Source organism: Copadichromis virginalis, linkage group LG14 (genome assembly GCF_057382275.1).
Source record: "Copadichromis virginalis isolate Kocher_CV1m ecotype Utaka linkage group LG14, C_Virginalis_male_GT1.1, whole genome shotgun sequence".
Lineage (NCBI taxonomy): Eukaryota > Metazoa > Chordata > Actinopteri > Cichliformes > Cichlidae > Copadichromis > Copadichromis virginalis.
In genome coordinates, this window is record NC_140631.1 from 10,719,432 (window position 1) to 10,746,046 (window position 26,615).

At 42.0% G+C, this 26,615-nt stretch overlaps 2 protein-coding genes across 2 annotated transcripts; one reads left to right on the top strand and one right to left on the bottom strand.

The window, feature by feature from the left end:
- Positions 1–12,032: 12,032 nt before the first annotated feature.
- LOC146693433 (endonuclease domain-containing 1 protein) lies at positions 12,033–14,188 on the top strand. Its single transcript, XM_085478785.1, has 6 exons — positions 12,033–12,307; positions 12,461–12,573; positions 12,683–12,783; positions 12,979–13,093; positions 13,247–13,403; positions 13,685–14,188. Exons 2-6 carry the CDS (start codon positions 12,496–12,498, stop codon positions 14,074–14,076), a joined length of 843 nt encoding a protein of 280 aa, XP_085334911.1. The 5' UTR covers positions 12,033–12,307; positions 12,461–12,495; the 3' UTR covers positions 14,077–14,188.
- A 1,847-nt stretch (positions 14,189–16,035) lies between these two features.
- Positions 16,036–23,599, bottom strand: LOC146693434 (TRPM8 channel-associated factor homolog). Its single transcript, XM_085479290.1, has 11 exons — positions 22,950–23,599; positions 21,513–21,729; positions 20,852–21,143; positions 20,295–20,596; positions 20,018–20,192; positions 19,563–19,657; positions 18,806–19,019; positions 18,122–18,358; positions 17,567–17,784; positions 17,201–17,314; positions 16,036–16,900 (listed from the first exon to the last, which is right to left on the bottom strand). Exons 1-11 carry the CDS (start codon positions 23,597–23,599, stop codon positions 16,658–16,660), a joined length of 2,757 nt encoding a protein of 918 aa, XP_085335416.1. The 3' UTR covers positions 16,036–16,657.
- Positions 23,600–26,615: the final 3,016 nt, after the last annotated feature.

Consider the following 26,615-nt stretch of genomic DNA (forward strand, 5'->3'; position numbering starts at 1 on the left):
GAGTGGATATAATGTATAATAAGGGAAATTATATTAGTATTGAAAGTGTTGATGCATACTCAATCATCCCGGTAAGGAAATTACAGAAAGTTGATTCTGTTCCTCTGTTCCTGCATTTTCAGTGGGATAAACATTTTAACACTCCTCCAAGTGACTTCTTCAGTCTCAGCTGGCTGCAGGTTTCACTAACCTTATAAACAGTGCATTTGCATAATCACAGAAACTAGCACCACCGACAAACACATTTATCTTGTGATATGCAAATTGTCATCATGACCACTGGTCATGAGTACTCTGCACAGAGAGTTGGGGGATGGCTGCAATCACAGCATTGTAAGACAGTGAAAGCCTTGTAAACCTTTGGCTATCACTGAGTTACCAGCTCACTTTCATCATCATTAACATGCAAGTTCATGGCTACTGATCAATTGCCATGCATGCTTTTCACAGAAATGGGAAATGGTTGCAATCACAGTTGAAGTGTACTATAAACCAATGTATTTAAGGTTAACTCTTAAACATTTACCTCTAATCATCCATTGGAGCGCAAATTAGGTGGCATCGGGTCACTGCAACAAAGAGTGAACACATAGACAGCAGGCAGAGAAGCTGAAGAACATCATATTAAAGAAACCCTGAATAAATGTGGTTATCCCAGATAGGCATTTATCAAAGGCAGGAAGATGCCTAAAGAATTCTCCAGGTGAGAGAAGAAGGACAGTCGCTGCCTAAATGAAAAACACTGGTGATCCTTACAGTTTTTTCTGAATGCTTAAACCCTAACTGTGATTCCTGTAGCACAATCTCTAAAACTATTCAGACTTATAGCAAAACCACTCACTGAGTTTGCAAAACTAAAAGCACAAAAACTGCTTTGCACTCAGTTTGCAATTTTGTAACACACACTTTGCAAAACTGTAGGCACAATTCACTGCACAACACTCAATTACCAAATTTCCAACACACTCCTAGCAAAAGTATACACATGTATGGCTATCATTAACACTAATTTGCCAACTGTCTGGCACACTTTCACATGTGAAAACTTTTTTAGATAATTAGTTCACTTTGCAATCAGCCTAAGCACTATAATACAGGTAAGCTGTGTGTGCGGAGTACAATGGAGGGAGCAGAAAGAGTGAGAAGTAGAGGAGGCCGAGGAAGAGGACGTGGAGGTGAAGAAGTAGGATGAAGAGGACGACAAGGACAAGGAGGAGCAAGAGGAAGACGAGGAGGAGGGAGAGGAAGATGAGGAGGGGGGAGAGGAAGGGTAGGAAGAGTAAGAAATAGAATTGCTGATGACATCAGAGCTACAATAGTGGACCATGTAATCAACCGTGGAATGACCCTGAGGGTAGCTGGCCAACGGGTCCAGCCTAACTCGAGCCGCTACACTGTAGCAAGTACCATAAGGACATCTTGAAATGAGAATCGGTTAGTACAGTCACTTCGCACAAAGATTTGTAGCACTGCCATATGCCAATGAGAAACACACCAATACCATTGATGTAAAAATACTGAAATTGTTACTTTACAGAATTGCTAGATGACCAGATGCTGGGGCAGAGGAAGCATGTTCACTGCAGACCAAGTAACCCATATAGTCATTATGGCGATTGCAAATAATCCTATACTTGGAAATAAACACTTGTGTTTGTTTTGATGTGTTTGAATAAACACCAGTACTTGAAGTTTGGATCCCTCTATGCTTATGGATCTATGACAGAAGTATGAGCTCAAACTGACATAGCCTACCTTGTGCACAGAGAAAGCAAAAGCCAGATGTGTTTTGTATTCATACCATCAGTGTGCAGTTGGCGCATTGTGTGCTTAGTAGATGATGGCTTGTGTGTACTGTTTGATACGGAAACACCATTTTTACGAAGGTGTGTAGAGTTAATCCAGCTGTGTTTGCTTTTGCAAGAGAACTACAATGTTTTGATTATTGGGTGACAGGTTTTCTTATTTGTGTGAAGAGTTTTGCAAAATTAGCCAATAGTTACAAAAAATGTGCTTAAGCAATCAGAAAAAACTGTAATGTGTAATGAGTATAGGAACAGCAGGGACACAGTTTTTCTCTGTTACTCCAAAACATGCTAAACCAAACGTTGGTCCACCCAAGGATCAAGTCCCTTAGGGACAAACAGAGCAATATTGTATCAAGTGCTGAAAGCACTCCAGTGATCACTGGGGCAAAACAAAAAACCAATGAAAGACGACGCCAAAGAGCTACCTTCTCAAGCATGTACATCTACTGGGCAGTGGTCAGCTTTTTTCCTTTAGTACCTACTCTCCCTACTCACGTCAGCTCAGCACGGCTTGACATGGTTTTTTAGGGTTTTCCATTAGGTGATAGTACTAGTGTTGGTCAAGTTACTTGAAAATAGTAATTAGTTACTGTGAGTACAAGAAAATAATTATTAGAATGTCATGTGTTAAATTTGTTTAGATCACAGTAATAAGGAAGGATTGGTCTGTATTTCAGTTTGGTTTAGCTGTGGCCTGAGAGTGTGTTTAATTGTTTAGAGAGAAAGGAATTTATGGACACTGGGGGTCTGGTGTCATAAATAAAAGGAGTCAGGAAGCTACAGTTGGGGGTTGCTGATGCTGATGCTTGTACCTTTAATAAAAACTCCTAATTGTTATAACTTAGAAGTAGGTTTGAAGGAGACTCTCCACCTGATCTGTAAATGTAAGACAACAAGAGGCCAACGACCCAGTGGATGCAGAGTGGTGGTCTCAATATTTGTAATATGTTAACTCTGTTTTGTATGTGGTTTAAAGGAATTTGGTGTAGCTTGGGAGAGGTTACTTTTATGACTCCCAGGAAGTCACGTACGCAGAGACACACACACACACACACACACACACACACAGTGCTTAAACATTCACACATCCACACACACACTCACTCACGTGCACTCACACATACATACAGGTACGCACATACATTCACTCACATGCACTCACATAGGCATACGGGTACGTGCACACAAAGGCACTCACGTGCTCGTGCACATAGACACAGACACAGAGTTTGCAGCAGTTTGCAGTTTGTTACTTCACTCATTACTTATTTTCAAAAGTAATTGGTGACTTTATTACTTAGTTACTATATAAAATGGAATCAAATGGAAAAAGTTTCTTTTTAAAACTTGTTCTATTAGTTTTAATCTTTTAACTTTATGCACATTGCATCAAGAAAAATTACAATTATTTGCAACAGTCTTTGACTTGAAGAAATTTGTTTAACTTTTAACCCTTTTTCTTCATATTCCAGCATATAAAATAAAATAATGTTTTTGTGTTTACACTCACAAATAGATGCAAGTAAAACACAGCAAAAAATAAATCAAATCAAAGATTTAGCAGCAATAAGTCCTGTCGTCCTTAAGTCTATTTTTTACCTGTTTAGCAGGAGTGGGGCAAGTGGAGGTTTGCTCGGTGTCACAGTGGTCATGTCAGTGGGGGGATCTGGGGGTTTCTCTGTGAATTTCACATACCTGTGGCAGCGAGCTAGGTGTTTGCTCAGATTTGAAGTTTAATTTTTCACTGTAGAAAGAGGTTTTCTTCCCACGCAGAGTGTACAGCAGACACTAATGTCTTTGTCACTTTTTACACAATCAAGCTCAAAGTAATGTCAGTACTTCCAAGCTTTAAACGCTGCATGGTTGCACTCTCTCCTGCACTCCACCTGCACAGGGCAGGTGGACCCCTGCCTGGTCGCTTGGATCTCAAACTACCTCACCGACAGACCACAGTACGTCAGGCTGAAGGACATCACGTCTGACACTGTGGTCAGCAGCAAAGGAGCCCCACAGGGAACTGTGGTGTCCCTAGTGATGGTGAGATGAAGCCTTGTGATGAACTGAAGCTTCTCTGTCTCTGTGTTGTGATCTACCATCATATATGCTGTGTGTTCTGTCTGCCAGTGTAAGTTATTTGGATTCTTAGTTTTGTTCTGTTTGAGTTCAGCATTAAAGCTGTTTGAGTTCACGTTTGTCTCTGGAGCACTTTGGGTCCTCCATTTCACCACTCCTGCCTGCACACAGCCTTCACACGACAACAAGTGCACCACACTGCTAAGTGTGTTTTGTGTTTAGAGTTTTGGTAAATGGGAGACTGAGATTTGCAAATGGTGTCCTAACCAGATGAATAGTGTTTAAGATTTTGGCAACTGTGGGATTGATTTGATGAAAGAGTTTTCATAGTTGACAGTTTAGTTTTTACAATGGGGTTTAGTGTTTTAACAGTTCAGAAAAACTGTAATACACCTGTGCTTTTCCCAGCAACTGAGGCCTTTACCCTGCACAGTTATGATAAAGCACTGACCTTATAAATCCTGACCGCCAGATGGCACAAAATCCACATTTTAGCTGGGAGCTGGACACTCACAGGGGAAAGGCCCCATTCAACCACAACAACATCATCATCAACAACAATAATAATAATAATAATAATAAATTATTATTAGTCAGGCAAATATATTATATATCAAACATGCTTCCAAACTAATGAAATTTTTTGCATTCTTCACATCAGGTCAAAATGTACTGTAAAATGTAACTTTTTTTTTTTTTTAAGCCACTGGCACTGCGGAAATGGATCTACAACACCACTTAAGAAACTTTAATGAACTTCTAACAGCTTATTTACAGCTTGAAATACGTGTATAACATTTATTACACACAGATTCAGTGAACCAAATCCAAAGAGGAAGTCTGGAAGTCCGTCATTTTGAATGTAAAATGACATTTTGGCACAGTTTTAGTGTTTTCCAGGCATCGCTGGTTTACACATTCGCCTGCAAAGTGAGAGGTCACTGGTTAAATTCCATTTGGTTACTTCAGGAACTTGTTGGGGTTACTTCAGAAAGGGACATCTTGGTCAAAGCCATGTTTGTGGTGGAATTTTGATCATTTACCACTGGACATAAGATTTTCATCTCTAAAAGTGTACTTTGTCCAGTCTGTCCCAAACTTCACGTTTGATGACAGTCTGGCGACGACTACATGCCAATATCTGGTCACACATGGCGCCACAGTTCTCATATAACATTTTAATCAAGACTACCCCACTGTGATCGAAGTATTTCTTGCAAAACAATCATAACCAAACAAAACCTTTCCTGTACTGTAAATGAACAGTAGGACAAAAAGATTACTAGTCATTGTAGAAAGCACAGTGAATGTTTTTGTTTACATCGTTGGAACGAGGAAAAATTCCACCACCACAAAAACAGAAATACTCATGAAAGCAACCTATAGTGCAAACACGAGGGCTGAATTTATTACTTCCTGCACTAGAAAACTGCCGATGTTACTGATATGGATAGATCACCAGTCTTCCTGGTCTTCCTGCTGCAACATCTCAACCCTCCTGTTGAGATGTTGCAGCAGAAAATACAGCCTGCCCTATTGAAACATTGTTTTTTTCAGTGTTTCAACATTGTTCAATGGAACGGCTTTTTCCACGACGGAGAGCGGGTTTGCCTGAAGTTCGAACTCCTAGATCAATGCCTGTGGGACTACATACGGGACCGGAAAAACCAGGGTCTCCCCATAAGTGAAGTCAGGCCAATTTTAGGTCAACTAACAAATGCTCTGTCCCACCTGGGTTCTGTGGGAATAGTGCACGCTGACCTCAAACCTGGAAACATCATGGTTGTGAACCGCCATGAGTCTCCCATCAAAGTCAAACTTATAGACTTTGGCCTCGCATGTCCTGCGTCTGCAGTGATGCCTGGTGACCGTGTGGGGATGGTTGGTTATAGTGCACCTGAGGTTATGCTTGGCCTTCCTTATAACTAAGCAATTGACATGTGGTCTCTGGGGCTGGTGGCTGTTGAGCTTGTTACAGGGGTGCCACTCTACCCTGGAAATGAAGACTATGATGTTTTAAAATTCATCATAGAGACTCAGGGTCAGCCACCAAATCATGTTCTAGACTCTGGCGTGTACACTGAAGAATATTTCATTGAAGACAACGACAACCAACAGCGCTGGACATTTAAGACTGACCAACAATTTCAGTGTGAGACAGGGTATAAGTCCCTGGAGACAAGATACGTAAAACTGACGCGTCTGGATGACCTCGAACAACTAATGATCTTTAGACGAGGACCTGAAAATGGTCAACGTTTGTTTGTCAGCTTAATTAAACAAATGTTGGCCAAGGATGGACAAAAGCGCATAACACCCTCTGAGGTTCTCCGGCATCCCTTTTTCAACCCCAAGAGTTCCCCTTGCATTGACATGAGTGCTGAAAGATCACAAATCCCGGTGGTCTTTCAGCACCCTTCAAACTTGAAATGCAAGACATCAGAGAAAATCAACTGCAGTTTCCAAAACTTGGTTGAATTGTCTCAGCAAGTATTCAGCCACACGTCAGCCAGCCCATCCTTCAGCTCAGATGAGCTTGAAATAGTTGAAGGGAGCATTTTGGGAAACCACTACAAGGTAGAGGCTTTCCTCGGAGAAGGGAGCTTTGGTATTGTAGCCAAATGCCGTGATACCGAGACCAACCGAGCTGTGGCTAATAAAGTAAACAAGAACCGCTCTGATATTCTGCAACAGGCAAAAAAGGAAATTTTCATCCTGGAGCAGCTGCGAAGGTTGGATCCAGATGCCACCAACATTGTTCAATGGAACAGCTTTTTCCTTGACAGAGAGCGGGTTTGCCTTAACTTAACAAACTTGAAGGAATTGATTTAAACCAAGATGTTATATTATATAATCTGTAAAAGTGCAAAACCTAAACAAACCCAGGATAGTAGATGTTTGCCTATTGCAGACTATATATGAAATATGGTTAAATAAAACAAGAATGTTAACTTTTTTTTTTTTTTGCCTGTCCTGTTTGGCTCTTTTGCCATCAGAATTATTGTCTAAAGGCAAAGAAAGATGCCCAACGGATTTACTTTACCAAATTGACCATCCCAGCCTTGCCATAATGGTCCATTTGATTCACCTTTCATTGTTTATTTTATTTTCACCTGTGAGCATGGACGCGCTTGTTTTTTTTGTTTTTTTTTAAAGGTTCCTTCATGTAATGATCTGCTAGAGGGTGTGTGTGTGTGTGTGTGTGTGTGGGGGGGGGGTCACAGCCCCGTCCTCCAGGGCCTGAAGCAGGTGTGGAGGAGATCAAAACTCCAGACATCCAGAGGCCCCCAGAACACAAGAGACCAAGGAAGACCAACAGAGGGGCAGCCGCGCCACTGTCCCAGAAAGAGCTGAATGTTAACTAAGAACATAGACAAATGGTCTTCTCACCCACACCCCAGCTGTGTTTCCCTCCTGTTTCCCATTCCTTGATTGCTCCCCTATGTATTTAAGCCCTGTGTTTCTGTGTCTGTGTCGTGATCTCAAATCAAATCACTTCACTTCACTTATATTGTCACATCACATGCGCAGGTACACTGGTACATGTGAGGGAAATTCTTGTGTGCGAGCTTCACAAGCAACAGAGGTGTGCAAAAATACAACAGCATAAAACAAGCAAAATATAAGAATGGCTAAATCTGAGAGTAATAAATATATGTACAATATAAGAGTGTATGCATTACTGGATGTATATACTAAATATGTTTTTCTACGTGTGTGTGTGTGTGTGTGTGTGTGTGTGTGTGTGTACACATATTTTACAAATTAAATAGAGTAAACAATAAAAGAAAATATATGAAATTTACAGACGTTGGTAGTTGGACATGTGCAAAACAAGTGGCATTTATATACAGTGTGGAGTGCATGTGTTGAAGTTCCAGTAGTAAAGCTGAGGTGTCTATGACGTGTTCAGCAGTCTGATGGCCTGGTGGAAGAAGCTGTCTCTCAGTCTGCTGGTACGGGACCAGATGCTGCAGAACCTCCTTCCTGATGGAAGCAGTCTGAACAGTTTATGGCTGGGGTGACTGGAGTCCTTGATGATCCTCCCCGCTTTCCTCAGGCACCGCTTCCTGTAGATGTCTTGGAGGGAGGGAAGCTCACCTCCAATTATCCGTTCAGAGCACCGCACTACTCTCTGGAGAGCTTTGCGGTTGTAAGCGGTGCTGTTGCCATACCAGGTGGTGATGCATCCAGTGAGGATGCTCTCAATGGCACAGCGATAGCAGGTCCTGAGCTCATGCCAAATCTTTTCAGTCTCCTGAGAAAGAAGAGGCGCTGCTGCGCCTTCTTCACTGTATTGTTTATGTGTCCTGACCACGTAAGATCCTCAGCCAGATGTGCACCAAGGAACCGGAAGCTGCTCACTCTCTCCACAGCAGCGCCGTTGATGGTGATGGGGGTGTGTACTTCTCTGCACCGCCGGAAGTCCACTATCAACTCCTTTGTCTTTGCGACGTTGAGGTGATGGTTGTCTTGACACCAGTGGGTCAGGGCGCTGACCTCCTCCCTGTAAGCTGTCTCATCACCGTTGGTGCGCTCTGTTTAGACCCAGACCAAACAGTGTTGTTTGACTGATGGCCTTAATATAAAGACTTTTGGACTTTACGTTTCCCAATATGGCTTTAAATTATAAAGTTATTGTGTTATTTATATATGGCCTAATAAATATCCTTATTGCTGTTTTAGAGAGGATCGGTGCTTCAAAGGATAGTTGCAGATTTCTGACAGAATCTGCAGATTATGAAGTACAAATAAAATGTTTATGTTTCAACATTGTCTTCCCAACAGTTTCACTAACATCTACACTGGGTGCCCAGGAAGCGTTCGTGATGTCTTCTCGGGCGCTGATAATTGGCGTCTGTCTTGTGTCAGTGATGTAAAAGACAGCTTTAATGCGACATGACCATTCAAACAATAGATGTGTATCAGATTCAGTACCACATACGAAAGTGACCCAGGTCGGATTTGAAAATATCGGATTTGTGCTGTTCACACTGTCATACCATGATTGGGTATGGGTTGCACAGGGTCAAAAATGTCAGATTTGATGCGCTTTCGCCTGCAGTGTGAACGTAGTCTTAGTTTTGTTCTGTTTGAGTTCAGCATTAAAGCTGTTTGAGTTCACGTTTGTCTCTGGAGCACTTTGGGTCCTCCATTTCACCACTCCTACCTGCACACTAGTGATGGTGAGATGAAGCCTTGTGATGAACTGTAGCTTTCCATTGTCCCGATTCGTGATTGAGGTGTGAGACAAACGACCACTGGTCCAAGTGCTTCAAAACAATGATTTTATTAAACACATGTGTGGGAAGATACACAGCTCTATATCGTCAACACAGATCTCCGTCACAGCATAAATTCAAAATGGTTTTATTATGTCAGGGTTCACGCCCCTTCTCGCGTCGGAAAGAATATCACATGCACAGGTTTTAATTAATGACAGTTAAACAAGTTTCCATGTTCAACAACATTCTGCCCTATATGGTTGTCTGACTTCACCAGATGTTTCCTCCACTTTGGATGGAGGAGCTCTCAGGGAGGCCGCCCTTCCCTGAGCCTGGTTCTGCCGGAGGTTTCTTCCTGTTAGAAGGGAGTTTTTCCTTCCAACTGTCGCCAAAGTGCTTGCTCATAGGGGGTCATATGATTGTTGGGTTTTTCTCTGTATCTATTGTTATAGGATATACTGTACAATATAAAGCGCCTTGAGGCGACTTTTGTTGTGATTTGGCGCTGTATAAATAAAATTGAATTGAATTGAATTCAGAAGTTTGCAGACGACACGGTCATTATGGGGTGTATCTTGGATGATCAGGAAGAGGGATACAGGAGTCTGGTGATGAACTTTGTCACATGGAGTCACACAAACCACCTGGAACTGGTTGTGGACTTCGGGATGTCCAGAGCAGGTATACTGCCAATTCAGATAGAGGAGAGGAGCCGGAGATGGTCAACACATACAAGTACCTTGGGCTGTGGGTGGACAACAAACTGGACTGGTAATGCAACACTCAGCACCTGTATAAAAAAGGCCAAAGCAGACTGTACTTCCTCAGGAGGCTGAGGTCTTTTAACATCTGCAGGAAGCTCCTGAGGATGTTTTACCAGTCGGTGGTTGCTGGAGTACTGTTCTATGCTGTGGTGTGCTGGGGGAGCAGCACAGCAAAGAAGGACTCATCCAGGCTGGAAAAACTGATCAGGAAGGCTAGCTCTGTGGTCGGCATGAAGCTGGACACTCTGGTGACAGTGGCAGAGAAAAGGACATTAAAGAAAATGCTGGACATTATGAACAATGCTGGGCATCTTCTGCACACGGCCATAAACAACCAGAGGAGTCTGTTCAGTGACAGGTTGCTTCTCCCAAAGTCAAGAACCAACAGAGTTAAAAACGCCTTTGTCCCACATGCCATCAAACTGTTTAACTCCCCTCTGGAGGGGAGAGGGAGGGGAAACAGGAGGACAAAGGAGTGGGGAACAACTAAGCTGTAGTGCCTCTTCACTGTGCAATACTTTTTGTTAATATCCAACGGTGCAATAGACTCACATACTTGAAATGTGCAATTCCCTTGTATTCCTATTTATTCTATTTATCCCTTTTGTATACTCTGTATTTATATATGTGTATATATGGTATATTTCTGCTCACATTCTGTAACTTCTGTCCGTGCTGTGAAAACCGAATTTCCTGGAGGAACCCACCCGAGGGATTAATAAAGTTTCAACTAATCTAATCTAATCTAATCTAATCCCTATTATACATTTTTGATCTACACACGTGTTGCTGCCACAGACATCGCATGCTCGTATTTCATTGTCATGAGACAAAAATCACGGTTTAGTAACTCAGTAAAGCAGCGATCTCACGAGAAAGTAATAGTAATCTAATTACTTTTTTGCAATAGTAATCCCTTACTTTACTCGTTACTTGAAAAAAGCAATTAGTAATTAAAGAGTATTACTGCTCATCTCTGGATAGTACCTGGTACCACCTATTTTTTTAGCACCTACTTCAGTGAACTGAGTTGGTTGTAATGGATCAATTGTAATGGAAAACAGCTGAAACTGACTAGAGTAGAGTTGTCTTGAATTGAGCCAACCCAAGTAGGTAATGTGGAAAAGAGGCTATAGATGCCATTTATGTGCAAAGGGAACAACCGTTTTGGAACCAAGAATCTGGCCTAAGAGTCCATCTTTCACAAGCTTACAATACTTTGATTGCATCTATTCCCCAACTCTCTGAACTGTAATCATGGCCTTTAATCAATGGTCAAGACAGTTTACATATTAATGATCATGAAGCTGAGTTTATGGCTCATTGTTAGGAAATTATGCTAGTTTTTGTTTCAGCTGTCCGAAGAAGTCACTTTGATTGGTGATGAAATGTTTCTCTCACACCTCTGGAAGCGCTGCTTCCAGATGAACAGCATTAACTTTCTGTGATGACCTCTTGGCCTATTTGAGTAAATGGAACAAGTCAAAATGCAAACAAGTTGTTAGATTAATCAGCTGAACTAAATATATTGGATATCTGTGAAGAGTCCATATGTGAGGTTTAACTGTAGCTCCTGTTGTAATCGTGGGAAAATCAGCATATGAACAGATAGCACTGTGCTGCCCAACCAAGAACTGATTGTTGGAGAGTGTAAGTAAATCTGTCAAAACCGCATGCTAGTAATATTCCAGGAGGTGATCTGGAGTGCAAATAACTGCATTGGAAGTAAGAGTGTTTTATGTTGTATGAGCCTATTAGTAGGGAAACAGTGTCTCGCCTACCAATCATTAAAAACATGCAACTTTCTGAATGACATGCAGTGAAATGTTCTTGTTTCCAAGGAATCAGACAGTAGCTAAAATATTTACTGGATGTGATTCTTGATTTCATAGAGTATTAGGCAAGAAATCAAATGCACAGCAGGGTTTAAAACCAGAAACAGTAAGTGTTTGTTTTGAATACTTTGAGGTAAAAGTTTTCTAATCAAAATGTCATTTTGTCAGAATATATTTAGAGCATAAAACATATTTTGGAATACTATATTACTGCTGATATATTCTTTCTTTCTTGTTTTCTTTCTTGTTTTCTTTCTTTCTTTCTTTCTTTCTTTCTTTCTTTCTTTCTTTCTTTCTTTCTTTCTTTCTTTCTTTCTTTCTTTCTTTCTTTTGTTTTTAAACAGAACGCTGTACTCATTTGTACTCAAGCAAGTGACTAAGATTTACTCACACTCTCACTATCATAGTGCTAATTTTACCATTTTCTACATCATCTAGTCAGCCGCACCCGCTCTTTGGTAAGCAGATTCTGGTTCATTCCACACAAATATCATGTGCTCAGATAAAACTGGACAAACAGAGTGAAAGGGAGTGGTGAGAAGTCACATATAAAAGCCAGTTTCTTCAGGGTGAACTGTGGCAGCAGACAGGTGCACCAGCAGGTGAGTGGAAACACACAAATATCAACACAGATGGTCCAAAGCAGCAATTAGCTTATTAGTACGTGATGGCCTGAGCTATACATACACGGCAGCATATACTTTGTAACGTAGCGCCTTGTTAACAAAAGTGTTATTGCTTTGTGTTTTATTCAGGTCAATAATCTCAGACACCACACTTCTGATCCAGAATGCAAACATTCATAACGTTGTGTGCTCTTCTCCCGCTCCTCTGTTTTGTCCACGCAGATGTTGTGGAACGTTTTGAGGTTTGTTGGTTTCTTATTCCAGATTATCAGAATAATTAAATATGTGTCTTATCAAATAGCTTCACTTCTGTTACTATTAATTATTATGTATTTTATCATTTTGCCCCAGGATGCACCAGAATGCATGAAGTACTTTTACAAAGAAAAGGTGCCTGAGTTGGGAGCATCCACACCTGGTGCTGCCCGCCTCTGTCAGCGCTTTGTCAACAGGTAGTAAACCGGCAGAAAGAATACTTTAAAACTGAATCAGCATACACAGCATTGTAATGTGTACTCAGAATACTGTTTTTCTATGGTATCTTTGAAAATCCAACTGCTGCTTATCACTTTTAGAACGAAAACTTTCTTTGTTCTTTATTTATCATAGTAGCACTTCTGATCTATTGCTAATATTTGCACCATCAGGTATCACTTTGCCACACTGTATGACACCATCCATCGCATTGCTGTCTACTCTGCCTATCAATTCCAGCCCAGTAATGGAGGTGGCAGGGAGAACAGGTGGTTTGTAGAGCCACAGGTTTGTTCCACACGAGCTTATTTTGCATATATATTTATGTCAGAGAGAAAGTATGAAGAATATAGAGTCATAAAATTTACATTTTCTGTTCTTTTAGACATTTTTAGATCGTAAGGAATTAATTATTTGCTATCTTGTTTCCATGCATCTTAGCTGGTAGATCGGTCTTGGCAGGGAGAGATGAAAGATGGATACTGGCTGGGGCAGGATCACCCTGGTGTCTACCTTGGAGAGAGACAAGCTCTGAATGAGGACTACACAAATTCAGGCTTTGACCGTGGTCACCTCAACCCCAATGGACACCATCCAGGTTGTATGTTTTTCAGGAGGGTAGACAGTAGATGGCAGTACAGGACTGGGGAATTGTTTTTGACTGCAGCAGCTGAGGATAGATAGACTTAACTAACGAGCAGCATCTCCAGCCTTATGTTTCAATGTTTTCTGCTAAACATGCTTGAAATTTATAATTTTCTAGAATATTTTAATTGCTGAATGAAAATGACTAACCCACTTCTTGACTCATCGTGGCTCTCACCTTTTCTTTGGACAGAGAGACTTTAAGCTTGTCCTTCTTCTCCTTCTCTCCTGCAGTCCCTAGTCGCAACGCCACTTTTACCCTGACTAATGTGGTTCCTCAGAACCCCAAGCTGAACCAGAATGCCTGGAGGATCCACGAGTCCCAGCTTACTGAGCTTTTTCTGGAGAAGTGCCCTAAGGCGTACGTGCTGGTCGGTGCCATTCCTTCTGCAGACAGCTGGATTGTTAAAAACAATGTTAAGCGTGTCAACATCCCAGACTACCTGTGGAATGCCTACTGCTGTGTGGACAACAACGACAGACCCATTCAGAGCGGCGCTGCCAGAGCAAGAAACACAGAGGACAACTTGGTGGAGCAGCTCTCTCTGGATAAACTGGAAACATTCTTGCAGCAGTTCACGGCACAGCCAGTGGGAGAGTTGTTTTACAACAATTGCAGAGCATAAAAGCAATGATGGCAGTAAATTTAAGGATCTTTTAATTGTACATTGTTGTTTTACAGCTTTTAAACCAATGAATCCTTACTATTAAATATTAAATAAATGAATAAAAATGAGAAGCACAAGGATAATGTGGTTATTTATTAGTAACTGTGTCGCAAAGGAAGGAGAGAAGGTTGTGCAGTCTACAGTACTGTATTCAATGTACACACTCGACTTAATCGAGGGCCTGTGATAAAGACAGAGCAACAACAGGAGTCTTAAACCTGTAATTAAACTGTAAATGCTGTCATACAGTGAATAAGCTGGAAATTGGTGATTAAACTGACTCTCAGGAGGTGTTATATTAGCTACACTTTAAGCTGACATAATAAAATGTTACATATAAACCTACAGCTTAGACTTGCAAGGTAAAGTTTACATTGACTACCATTATGAGAAAGGCCAGGCAAAGCTTAACATTTTTTATTTAAAGACATTTAAAATGCTTCTTCAGCTTTACCATACGTAAATACAGCTCTCGGAACTACAGCATTATGTTTCAACGTTTTTTTCTAGACATGCTTGTATTTAATTATTTTCTACAATATTTGAAGGACTGACTAAGCCACTTCTAGACTCATCTAGACTCTCACCTTTTATTTGGACTGAGAAACTTGTCCCTCTTTTACTTCTTACCTGCAGTCCCTAGCCTCAACGCCACCCAGACGAATGTGGTTCCTCAGAATCCCAAGCTGAACCAGAATGCCTGGAGGATCCACGAGTCCCAGCTCACTGGGCTTCATGTGTCTTTGGGGCCACCCGCATGTTCCAATACTGAGTTTCTTGCACAGCTGAAATACTTCAGGTCAGGTCAGGGATGACCCTCATACATACTGTTAGGTACATATATTTTTCGACACTGACACAAGTTTTTTTTATTACCTGTTCACTGCAACATATGCCAATTATAGTTATATAATGGACATAATATACAGACTCTCAGCGTCCACATTCAGATTGGGTGAAGGGTTTAAGAGTTTTAGCTCCTTAACATGTGCCGCCCTATTTTTGAAGGGAACAGTAGTAGTTGAACAATTGACTCAAATGCAGGTGTGGGCAGTTCCTTCATTATGTCATTATCAGTTAAGCAGACAAAAGTCCTGTAGCTGATTTGAGATGTGGTGCTTGCATTTGGAAGAGTTCACTGTGACCAGAGAAAATGCAATCCAAAGAGCTCTCCATGCAGAAAAACAAGCCATCCTTAAGTTGCCAAGAAAAGCCAGCACAGTTTAGGAAAAAAGTCAAATTGATTGGGTGTTGTTTTACAATATAGATGGACAATGACAAAAACATGCAGTCAAAGGAAGTCAGGAGTTTGATAAATCAAGGCCACTGCATAAAGGCCTTACAGAGCATTAAAAAGGAGGAAACCCAGCATCTGGTGATGTCCATGAGCTCAAGACTTCGGGCTGTTATTACCAGCAAAGCATTTTCAACCAAGTATTAGAAATGAACATTTTATTTTCAGTTCTTTAATTTGTCCAATTACTTTTCACCCCATGAAATGAAAGGATTGTGTTTGTTATGCAACATTTTTGTTCAACCGTAATTAACATACTGAAAATCTGAACTGCAGTTGTTTCATTTGAGGTTGAGCATCGGGCACCAGTGAGTAGTTTTGCAAAGAAATTGATCCTGCTAAGACAAGAATGTGGCAATTTAGATAGTTGATTAATGAGCATATGTTGCGACTCTATCATATCCACAACCTAGCAATGTCGAAGGAAGGCAAGAGTACGTTGACGTGGGCGTGAGAGGAAATAAATGCAAAGTAGTAAGTACTGGGAGCAAGGCTGTGAATGATGGCTTCTTCATCATAATTATGTCTGAAAAGTAAAAACAAACAGCCTGTGTTGCAGGAAGGTGTATATAGTAAAAAAACAAACAAACAAAAAAAAAACGACAGACTTAATTATACAACTATTGTTTATTGTGTGCATCAGTTCTCAATTTAGAGGCAAAAAAATGAGTCCAGGTTGTCCCATAGCGATTGACAAGTTCAAAGTTCAGTGAAAGCATTACATGGTTATTACAGAGTGATAATTATGGGTTACAGAATTTTACAGACTTACTGAAATGCTACTTGCTGCATTAAAAACATGATTACTGATTAAACCAAAAAGCAACAGCATAACCACAGCTCACAATCCAGCTGCAATCTGTGTGTATGCTAAATAATTACCTTTTTATAATTCACAGAGCTAAGCCGTTTTGACATTATGGCAACAGATCTTCACTTTGAGGAACAGCAATAATAATATTTAGCTCCTCTACACTGCAACCCAACTTACAGTTCTTCCCCTCCTCTCTTACAATCCCAGATATAAAAATAAGCACAGAGGACATGTTAATGTCCAAGTTTACTCAAAGAAATCTAGTTAAATTGGAGGGGTACTAATTTGGAGCAAATGATCAGTGCAAATACTGTGAAAAAAGCTACAACGTTCCTCTGCATGCAATAAATGTTATAAAAAGATTAATATAAAGCGTTTAATGAACTAAAGTTTCACTCGTTACATTTCTTTATTCCGCAGTCGTGTTTAGTTCATCTGTACTGGGTCATGGGGTGATCATTCCAATAAGGCAGCTGGGACAGTTTCCTCTCAGTGGCTGTTTTGATGGGCCAGCCCCAGGCCTTGAAGAAGCCGGTCAGGTTCATCCCCACAGTCTGCGAGAAAGTCTCAGCATACAGGTTCATCTTTGTGTCATTGTCATCAGGAAAGTCTCTCATGTGGTGGTACGCAGCAAAAACCTTCTTAAAGGCATCCCAGCCAAACTTTTCCTGGAGCTACAGAGAAGGTAATTATAACAACAAGCCAAACTATTTGCTGTCTTTTATGTTAGGAGCAATAATCTCTTGACCAAAGCATCAGAACCTGTTACCATTTAATGTTAGCTTCACTATAAGTCTGCAAGTCTATATGGACTTTCAGTCTTATTCATACAGAGGTGGGTCGAGTATACTTTAAAAGCAAAGTTTTTTCAAAAACTTGCTCAAGTAAATGTAACTAGTTACTACCCACCTCTGTATTCATATCAAGTGTTTTCTTTACTATGGATCAAGCAAAATTTCTCTATAATTTCTCACCTGCAGATATGTTTCCAGGGCAACCCACACACTCCAGTCACTGAGTTTCCTTCCTCCCTTGATGTACTCCTCTACTCGACTCTTTCGTTTAGCTAAAGTCAAATCACCATGAGCCTGCACGAAAGAACATGGAATGAGATAGTTGCTAAATCATGTGATCACAGCAAACTCAGTCATGAGTTTTCTGATGATGATTGATGTAAAACAAAGAAGAGTTTTAAATCTATTTATGTTATGTAGTTATGAAATCATGTGATCACAGCGAAAAAGGTATGTGATGTGCTGTGATAGGATACAAAAAGAGTTTTCTTGATGTTGACTAATATAAAACAAATGAGACTGTCAAAAACACTTGATTTGCTCTACCTGTGCTCTGTTGATGCCCAGCACCTCTTCATTCACATACACTGACCACAGGTTGCATGTACACTCTGTGGTGTGTGGTCGGAACTCCCAGCAGCTTCTCTGTTGGTTGTGTCCAAGTTCATGGATGGGGCCCCACAGTTGTTTACCTTTTTTAACATCAACTACTTCAGCAGCTGAGGCATGGTGTGCCATGATGGGATAACCTGAATGCATCCAGCCTTAACAGAAGAAAAATACATGACATTTTGTTTTCCTGCCTCTTTCACCTACCAGAATTGACACATGTCAGTTCCCAAATCCCACCCTTTGCCAGATCATCTTGATCTTGTTGTATGTGAGTAATCCAGTAGTCTCTACTTTAGTTGATATTCCTCATCCTTTCTTTGTATATATATTTTGTTTTCTAGAAATCTTTGCATCCTCTCATCAACAGAGTCAAAAACAAATATAAAAATGTATCACACTGAGCATGAACATGATGTTTTAGTTAAATTGTTTGTCATCCACAGTGAGTTGGGACTAGTTTCATGTCCTTGGGAGTCAAAGTGCACTTACCAGCAGAAATCTGCACATCTGTCACAAAGCGCTCCTTGTGGGGAAATTTGTGTGATTTGGCAGCCAGATCCGCAATGGCCCTCATGATTTCATCCCAGAGAGCAGCCACCTCCTCGGGGTGCTCCAGACCCCGAACAACATGTGATGGTACGGTGAGGACGATGTTTTCAAACTCCAACTCTGTCCAGGGCCCAGGAGCCGTGCGCAGCTTTAACCATTCAGCTGCAGTTGTTGCACCTGAAAAGAACAAAGAGAGGAGCAGATCTATTAAAATGCTTTGAATTACTGCATTTTAAAAAATATAAACATTTTCTATAGTATCTGTATTTTGTATTTCTGTAATTTTTCAGCGTCACATATGCATTTGATTACACCCTTCAAACAGCCTTTAAAGTTTTAAAACAGGCTTTTGTGTAAAGCTGAAGGCTTTGAATAATAAGAATTAAGCAAACCTTGTACACTGTTTTAGACGAGAGGGTTAAGCTGTTAACTAGATTTTTGTTTACTTTTCTTTACTTAACTTTCAACATGTTGAACTGAAATTGTTTCACCTGCATCGTCCATTGAAAACACTTGGGATCAGAATGAAGGTGATCCAAGTGAATAAGATTAAGACTTATCAGATATCTTCCATTAACTCCATGGACATAAAGTACACAGCACTGTTATAAACCACAGACTTACCAGACTTGTAATATGGAACAGTTACAGCTTTCTGCACTATGATCTCCAACCCCTTCACTTGTGTGTTGGGTGGGGCCACCAGGTAGATGAGCCCCCCCCACAGGTTGGACACATGCATCATCTCTGATGTAACAGGAAATCGCTCATGAACACGTGGTGGTCTCTTCAGCTCATCCTTGTCATGTAGGTCATCAGTTTGACAGCCTATCTGAATCTGTAGATAAAATGGAAAATCTATTGGATTTAGCGTCAAATTACAACACCTGTCGCCTTTGCAAACAGCCCCATTCCTGAATACAGAGTGCATTCAGGAATGATTTACAAAGCAGTTGTCATGATTACATTTTCTTTCTTGTGGTGTGCTATTAGTTTCCTGTGTCAATATCGTCCAATCAAGTAAGAGATTTCAGGGATGGTTTGAGCTGTTAAATGACAGAAAAAAATCAAGTGGGGCTGGTCCTTTAGATTGAATGAACCTTTGCTGCAAACAGGCAGACCCTAAGGGGCTGTTGCGGCACGCCACGCAGCACAACACAGCATAACTCAACACTCCCAAAAGCTTCAAAACAGAGCTTCACCTGTGGGTGATGTCATGGTCGTTACATCAATCTTTGAAATGGCTGAAACTACAAATGGACCTTGTTACAGTTACAAAGGGTAAAAAGGAGTCATGCAAACCTCACTTGAGGTTTTCATGAACATGTAGTGTCATCAGAAGGAGAAAGACCTTTAAATTATACAATTTTGTAGGTTTCACCTTCCACTCCTTGTTGATAATCTCAGTTGGCATCACCATGTAGGTACTCATACAAGGAGAGAGGTAGAGACCAGTGCTGATCCACTCTTCCCCATCTAACACACACACACACACACACACACACACACACACACACACACAAATTTGAAAAAAAAAGTGTCACTGGGCGTCTATCTCTGAGAGAGAGAAATTTGTGGGGGAGAATCCGTTTCTGTGTCATGTGGGATCGGAAGTTAGGGATTTGACTAGTGAACACTACGAGTTCCTACAGACTTAGTAGATAGAAACTGTGGATTTTCTCTTGCTTGAAGATTTTGTAAGCAGTTATCAAATCACTTGGACTGTAAATAAACTCACTGAATCTGACCCACTAAGTTTTGTGTTTAAGTGTGGCTTGCACACTGGTTGTGACATATTCACAATTGACACATTTGTCCACAAACATGAAATCTGACCTGTTGTGGTAACATCGATCTTGAGCCTGTGGTTATAGACGTCTGGCATCAGTGGCCTATCCTTGATGAGGTAGGGCAGGAGGGCCTCAGGATTTAGGCAAAACTCGTATACAGGTGATCCCAAACTGAGGAGTAGATGGTCTTTTGGCGTCTTTGCAGGGCAGCTGTCACTCACCTTGAAAGAAGAACATATTAGTGTAACATCTTAGTGGTTAACAGCTGCCATATAATCATCAGTGCACTAGTCTGTGCTGTTCAAATGTTTTTCTCTACTCACCTGTGACAGGCCTGACCTCTTTAACATGTCAGTGAGTGCAGCCAACACTTGAGTGTAATAGAAGCAGCCATGTGCCTTTGTGCGCAAATAAGCATCACAGTCATTGCCCAGCTTTTTAAGACATCCCTCCTCATGCTTGCTAAGTTCTACACCTGTAGTCACATGGGCAGCGAAGCGGTGTAGAAGGTGGCGGAAGTGGTAAGTATCTTTAATCGGCCAGCTGGGTACAGGGGCTTTGTATGTTCCTGCACGGATTGTTTCTCCTAACAGGCTCAATCCCATTTGGTTCAGGATCTTGTTCCCTGAAAAAAAGTAAAGCCAGTTTGACTTTGAGTCATGTGGTTGGAAATGTCTTGACTTTGTTTTTGTCCACTAATGAGAAGACTCCTTTTTGATCCTTGACTTATCACAAGATATTACACCTTATAATGTATGAGTCTGTTACAGCACTGCATGTATACAACACATTTTACACATGGACAATTAGGTGGAAAATAAGAACACTACCAGTATTTCTACTCTGTATATTTTGAAACCCTTGTGGTGCATTTTCATACCTGAGAAATCTGTAAGTGGATTTTGCCCAGCATGTGTCTGCGCCCAGTACCAGGCATGTCCTCCAATCAGCAGGCCTCCTCCCTCTGCCACAAAGTTTTTGATTTCCTCCAAATGCTCAGTGATATACGCTGTACACACAAACACGCTGAGGTCTTTCCTGAAGTTTGTCTTCTCGCACTTCAGCCCAGACTCACTCAGAACTTTGAGTGCAGGATTCACCATGACACCAACAACCCCTCTGCGCCCTTCATCCAACCAGTGAATGGCGTTTCTCCAAAATGGAGCCATGCTCTAAAATAAAAGAAGGAAAGCAGGAAGACAGACAGTCATGTGTACTTGTGATATATAAAATATTTGTCAGAACAGCCCACATTTCACCCTATCCCAGCTACCATAGGGCAAGAAGCAAAGGACAGATCACTAGTCTGTCAGAGGGCTAAAACAAAGAGAAAGACAACCATTCGCACTAAGATTCACACACACATTCACACACACTATGGGCAATTTCGATTTTACAATTAACCTGGCTCCACTAACTGTGGACCGTGGGAGGAACCCAGAATACCCAGAAAGAACCCACGCAAACACTGGAAGAAAATGCAAACTCCACACAGAAATCTGGGATTTTAACTTTTAAAAAATTTAATTTTAGTACTCTACCTTGACTGCTAGATATGCTTCATGTGTAACCACAATGACCCGTCCTCGCCCATAGTAGGCTCCTGCCAGGAATGGACGTCCATCTTCTGTAGTTCCGATGGGAAATGCTAGCGGTCCGTGGACTAGAACCTCGGAAAATACACAATCAGATGGTAGGTCGAACTCTGAAACCCCTTGGAGTAAGAACTCTAAGTCATCCTTGAAGTCCTTTCCTGTCCTATAATTGAAAGGTGGAATGGGAATATGAAAGAGAAATAAAAATTAGAGATACAGTGTACAGAAGTAAATTCAGAATAACTGGATGAATTTCTTTTTACGAAAATTGTGTTGTTTTAAACAAAATGCCTGTTTGTCACTATGAATTTTGAGTGTAAATTGTATTATCTTAATGTGTTTTTACTATCAATACCCTGTAAATATATAGTCATGTTGTAAAATGACTATTTTAAATTTTACAAATTTGTTCTTGTAAAATGATTTATTATATGTAAATTAGCATAAAAAAATCACTTTAGTAATACTGTTTCAAATAACAAAGAAAAAATATTTTTGCATTAAAAGTTTGGACTTTGGTCAGCTGTTATGTTGTTTTAAAGTGCTTTAAAAATAAAGTGAAAGTTATTATATGGAAAGTGGAACTTTTGGAAACGTGCAGTAAAACAGGACTACAGTGGACCCTCACTGTAACGTGGTTCACCTTTCGCGGCCTCGCTGTTTCGTGAATTTGCTTTTTAAAAAATGTTCTTCTTTTTACAGCGCATTGTGTTCTGCGTCCTGATTGGCTGTAGACCATTGTCAATCAATCTCGTGCCGTGTCTCCTGTACAGTACAGAATGCGTTCAGCTTGTGTTTGACCGCTGAAGTGCAATGTCAATGAAACATTTTGCACCATCAAAGGCACCTGCGGTAGCACCCAAAAGGCTGAGGAAGATGCTAACAATAGCACAAAATGTTGGACTTCTGGACATGCTAAAGGAAGATAGAAGTTACTGTATTTTAATTTTATTTAATTTGATTATAAGGCGCATTAAGCGAAATAAAACAGTCAGATAAGTCAAACTTTTCTGAACTCAGTCTTCTTGCTTCCTCCACTTCTGTACCATTGATTTATTAATCTTGAATTCTCTGGCAGATGCTCTATTCCCATGTTCTGGACCTGAAACCAGGGTTTGATCTTTAGTTTCATTTTATGATACGAGATTTATTTTCCTACGAAGGTTTGAATTTGAGTGTTAAAATAAGAGAGAAAAGTGTGAAAATGTTCATGCCTGTCTAAGAAAAATGTATAAAGTGTGTAGTGAGGGGTTTTACAGCCTTAAAACTATAATAATTGTAAAAACTAAAGTTGGCTACTTCGTAGATTTCACCTATCGCATGGTTATATTTAGAACGTAACTCCGGTGATAAACGAGGGACCACTGTATAGCATATACTCACGCTAACGACTTCCAGGAGGACGGGATCTGAGGGTAGACGGGCAGGTTCTCCACCTCACCACAACGCTCAGTGAAGTAGATTCCTGCCACTCCTGCCACTTTATTCCCTTCAAACTGATGCAGTGTGTTCTCTTTGGGATGATTTGCAGCCCAACTCCACGCCTGCCCAGCTATCAGCACCCCTCCTCCAGCTTTCAGAAACGCCACCAGCTCTGTTGGGTCTGAGCCCACGCTGTAGGCATCGGTCACATAAACACCAACTCCCAGTCTGTCACTGAAAGCTCCCACAACTTCTACTTGGAAGCTGGGTTTTTGGAGGTTATCAGCAACTGCACTGACATTTCTCTGCACCCCTACTGAGAGGTTATCAGATTCATCACCTCTCAGCCAGGTCACAGCATTTTCTACCAGAGCAGGAAAGGCTGTCAAGTAGCCCTCATGACCCAGGACCACAATCCTTCCACTGCCGTACAGAGAAGCAGCCATCAGGACCTGACCTCGGCTGTTCATTGCTAAAGGAAAAGCATGGTCTCCGATCAGGACCAGGTCACTGGGAACACAGGGTCCCTGTAGGTCCAGCTCCTTCAGGCCTCTCATCAGGGAGGCGTAGGCCTCTTCATGTTGGCTTTTGAATGATTGGTTAGATGACATAGTGTAGAGGATTTACACTCTGTAGACTGATGAAGAAGATGGAGGTTAGGATGCAGAAAGAGGAAGTTGTTAACACATCAGGTTTAATAGTTTTTCTTGCCAAGAAAAACTATGCCAAGTTGAGTCGATGGAATAAAAACACACAGTAAACATAATATTTAAACTATTACTAGTGTGTTACAAGTCAAGACTAAGCAAATTGTCAAACTGTAGCTGGTGAAAAAATAGAAAGCTGTTCTCCACTGATCTTATTACAACCAAATACAACTTAAAAACACCAAGCATTTTTTTCCTTACCTGGAAGTTTTCTTTCTGTGGTACTGTAGCACAACAGTTTTATGGAGAAACACGCTCTATGTTTCAGAAGAAGAGAAAGAATAAAAATGAAAGAAGAGAATGGTGCTGCTTATATAAGGAGATGTGATAAGGACAGTCCACTGATAAGAGGCAGGTCCTTTTATCAGCACCAAATGTGGCCATAAATGAACGTTTAATCAGAATGTGACGTTTCCTCTATAAATTTGCAGAGATCATTGATTTTTGAAATGTATTTCCACTGAAATAATGAAGAAATTAAATGTGTCACAGCTACTTCAGGGTTAGCAAGAAAGGAGAAGTCACAGAAATGATGATTTTGTTCAAGAAAATCGTCCTAGAAGCAGGTGAATTTTGCAGTATGATCCTAGTAACTGACCAGGAGTTCACTGCAAGTCTGCAAGGAAAACAGTAAAAGTACCTCATTTTTCATATCCAAATACATTAGATGTCTAAATGTCCTTAATTATATTCCAACATTCCAACTTGTTTTCCTTCTTTCTTTAAGGCCAGCATCCAATTTTAGATGAGAAGGTAAAGAGTGTGGCCAGAAACGTTATTACACTCATCCACCAAAAGTTTTGATGGAGGCAGTTCCCAGTTCCTCAAACAGAGCAAAGACAATCATATAAATCATTCATCATATAAACATCATTATCATTTGAAATTCATGTTAGCTTAAGTTTTTATATAGTCAAACCACAGATTTCCAAACACACACATATACAACTGTTCAATTTTCCATGGAAGACTGTACTTTATGTAATTTAAAACAGCAGTCCAGATTTTTCAAAAATATAACATACAACCAAAGCAAGTTAAGACAGAGTCCTACTGGCTTGGAGCTTTTTCACAGAAACAACAAGTACTACCTGTTCAGGCTCAGGTGTTCTGATTGTCACTGCTACCTCACTGCACAGACTGGTGGGTTGTTACTTACTGAAGATTTATGACTAGCCTTGAAATGACACTTTAAACTATTTCCCTGTAAGCATCACAGTTACTGTCAAGGCTCGGCTGTGTGGCAGGCAGGAGGAGGACCCAAACGCAAAACTCACAGACACGGGGATGAACTCAAAATCACAGCTTTAATGCTGGAATGGCGGAACATAGGAAATACAAAACTAAACTGGGAAAAGTAAACTAACATACGCAGAGAGACACAGGGAGATCCACACAACATGAGGGACGACGTCACGCTGAACAGAGGGAGACGCAGACAGAAATACACAGAGGGTTAACGAGGGGAGTGGGAACACACGGGGAACACAGGTGACACTGATAATCATAACGAGACAGGGCGGGGTGAACTGAACACTGACGGGAGAGGTGAAACAGGAAGTACAGAGGAGAGAGAGCACGAGTAGAACACCAACGTAACGGGCAGGGGAGACACGGAATAAACACGAAAGGGGACGAGGGCTCATAAATACACAGAGGGGCACACAGGGAGACATGAAGGGCAAGGGATCAAAACTAGAAGCCATAAAATAAAATCACACACAAGTACAATAATACGAAAATCACAAAGAACTAAAAACGCTGGGTCAGGAGACCCAGGACCGTGACAGTACCCCCCCCTCAAGGGCTGGCTCCAGACAGCCCAAACACAGAAAAACAAAACCAAACAGAAAACAGCCCAGGGCGGGCGGCGGGGGCCCAGGACGGAGGGCCCGGAACAGAAAACAAAAGAAGAGCACAGCAAACACCGGAGCCCAAGAAAATAACTCAAACACAGAGCAGTTCAGGGGGCCGACCATGCGCAAGGCAACGGCGGAGACGTGAAAACAGTTCAGGAGGCCGGCCGTGCGCAAGGCAACGGCGGAGACGTGAAAACAGTTCAGGAGGCCGGCCGTGCGCAAGGCAACGGCGGAGACGTGAAAACAGTTCAGGAGGCCGGCCGTGCGCAAGGCAACGGCGGCGGTGAAGGAGACGACGGAGCAGTTCAGGAGGCCGACCGCGCGGGAGGCGGCGGCGACGATGACAGCGCTGGTCCGGGGGCCGGCCGTGCGGAAGGCGACGGCGGCCACTCAGGCGATGACGGTGCAGTTCAGGGGGCCGGCCGCGCGGAAGGCAGCGGCGGCGGCTCTCCAGTGTCAGGCGCACCGGCCGAGGCCCGGAGGGCACAGGACCAGTCGAGACGGGACCAGGCGAAGCACAGGCTGAGGAGGCTGCAGCAGACGAAGACTCAGAGGAGGCTGCAGCAGACGAAGACTCAGAGGAGGCTGCAGCAGACGAAGACTCAGAGGAGGCTGCAGCAGACGAAGACTCAGAGGAGGCTGCAGCAGACGAAGACTCAGAGGAGGCTGCAGCAGACGAAGACTCAGAGGAGGCTGCAGCAGACGAAGACTCAGAGGAGGCTGCAGCAGACGAAGACTCAGAGGAGGCTGCAGCAGACGAAGACTCAGAGGAGGCTGCAGCAGACGAAGAGGCTGAGGCCGGGCCAGGCGGAGCTGCAGAGGCTGAGGCCGGGCCAGGCGGAGCTGCAGAGGCTGAGGCCGGGCCAGGCGGAGCTGCAGAGGCTGAGGCCGGGCCAGGCGGAGCTGCAGAGGCTGAGGCCGGGCCAGGCGGAGCTGCAGAGGCTGAGGCCGGGCCAGGCGGAGCTGCAGAGGCTGAGGCCGGGCCAGGCGTAGCAGAAGCACAGGCAGAGGCTGGCCCAGGCGATGACGAAGCGGTCGCAGATGGCGGCTGGACAGGCTCC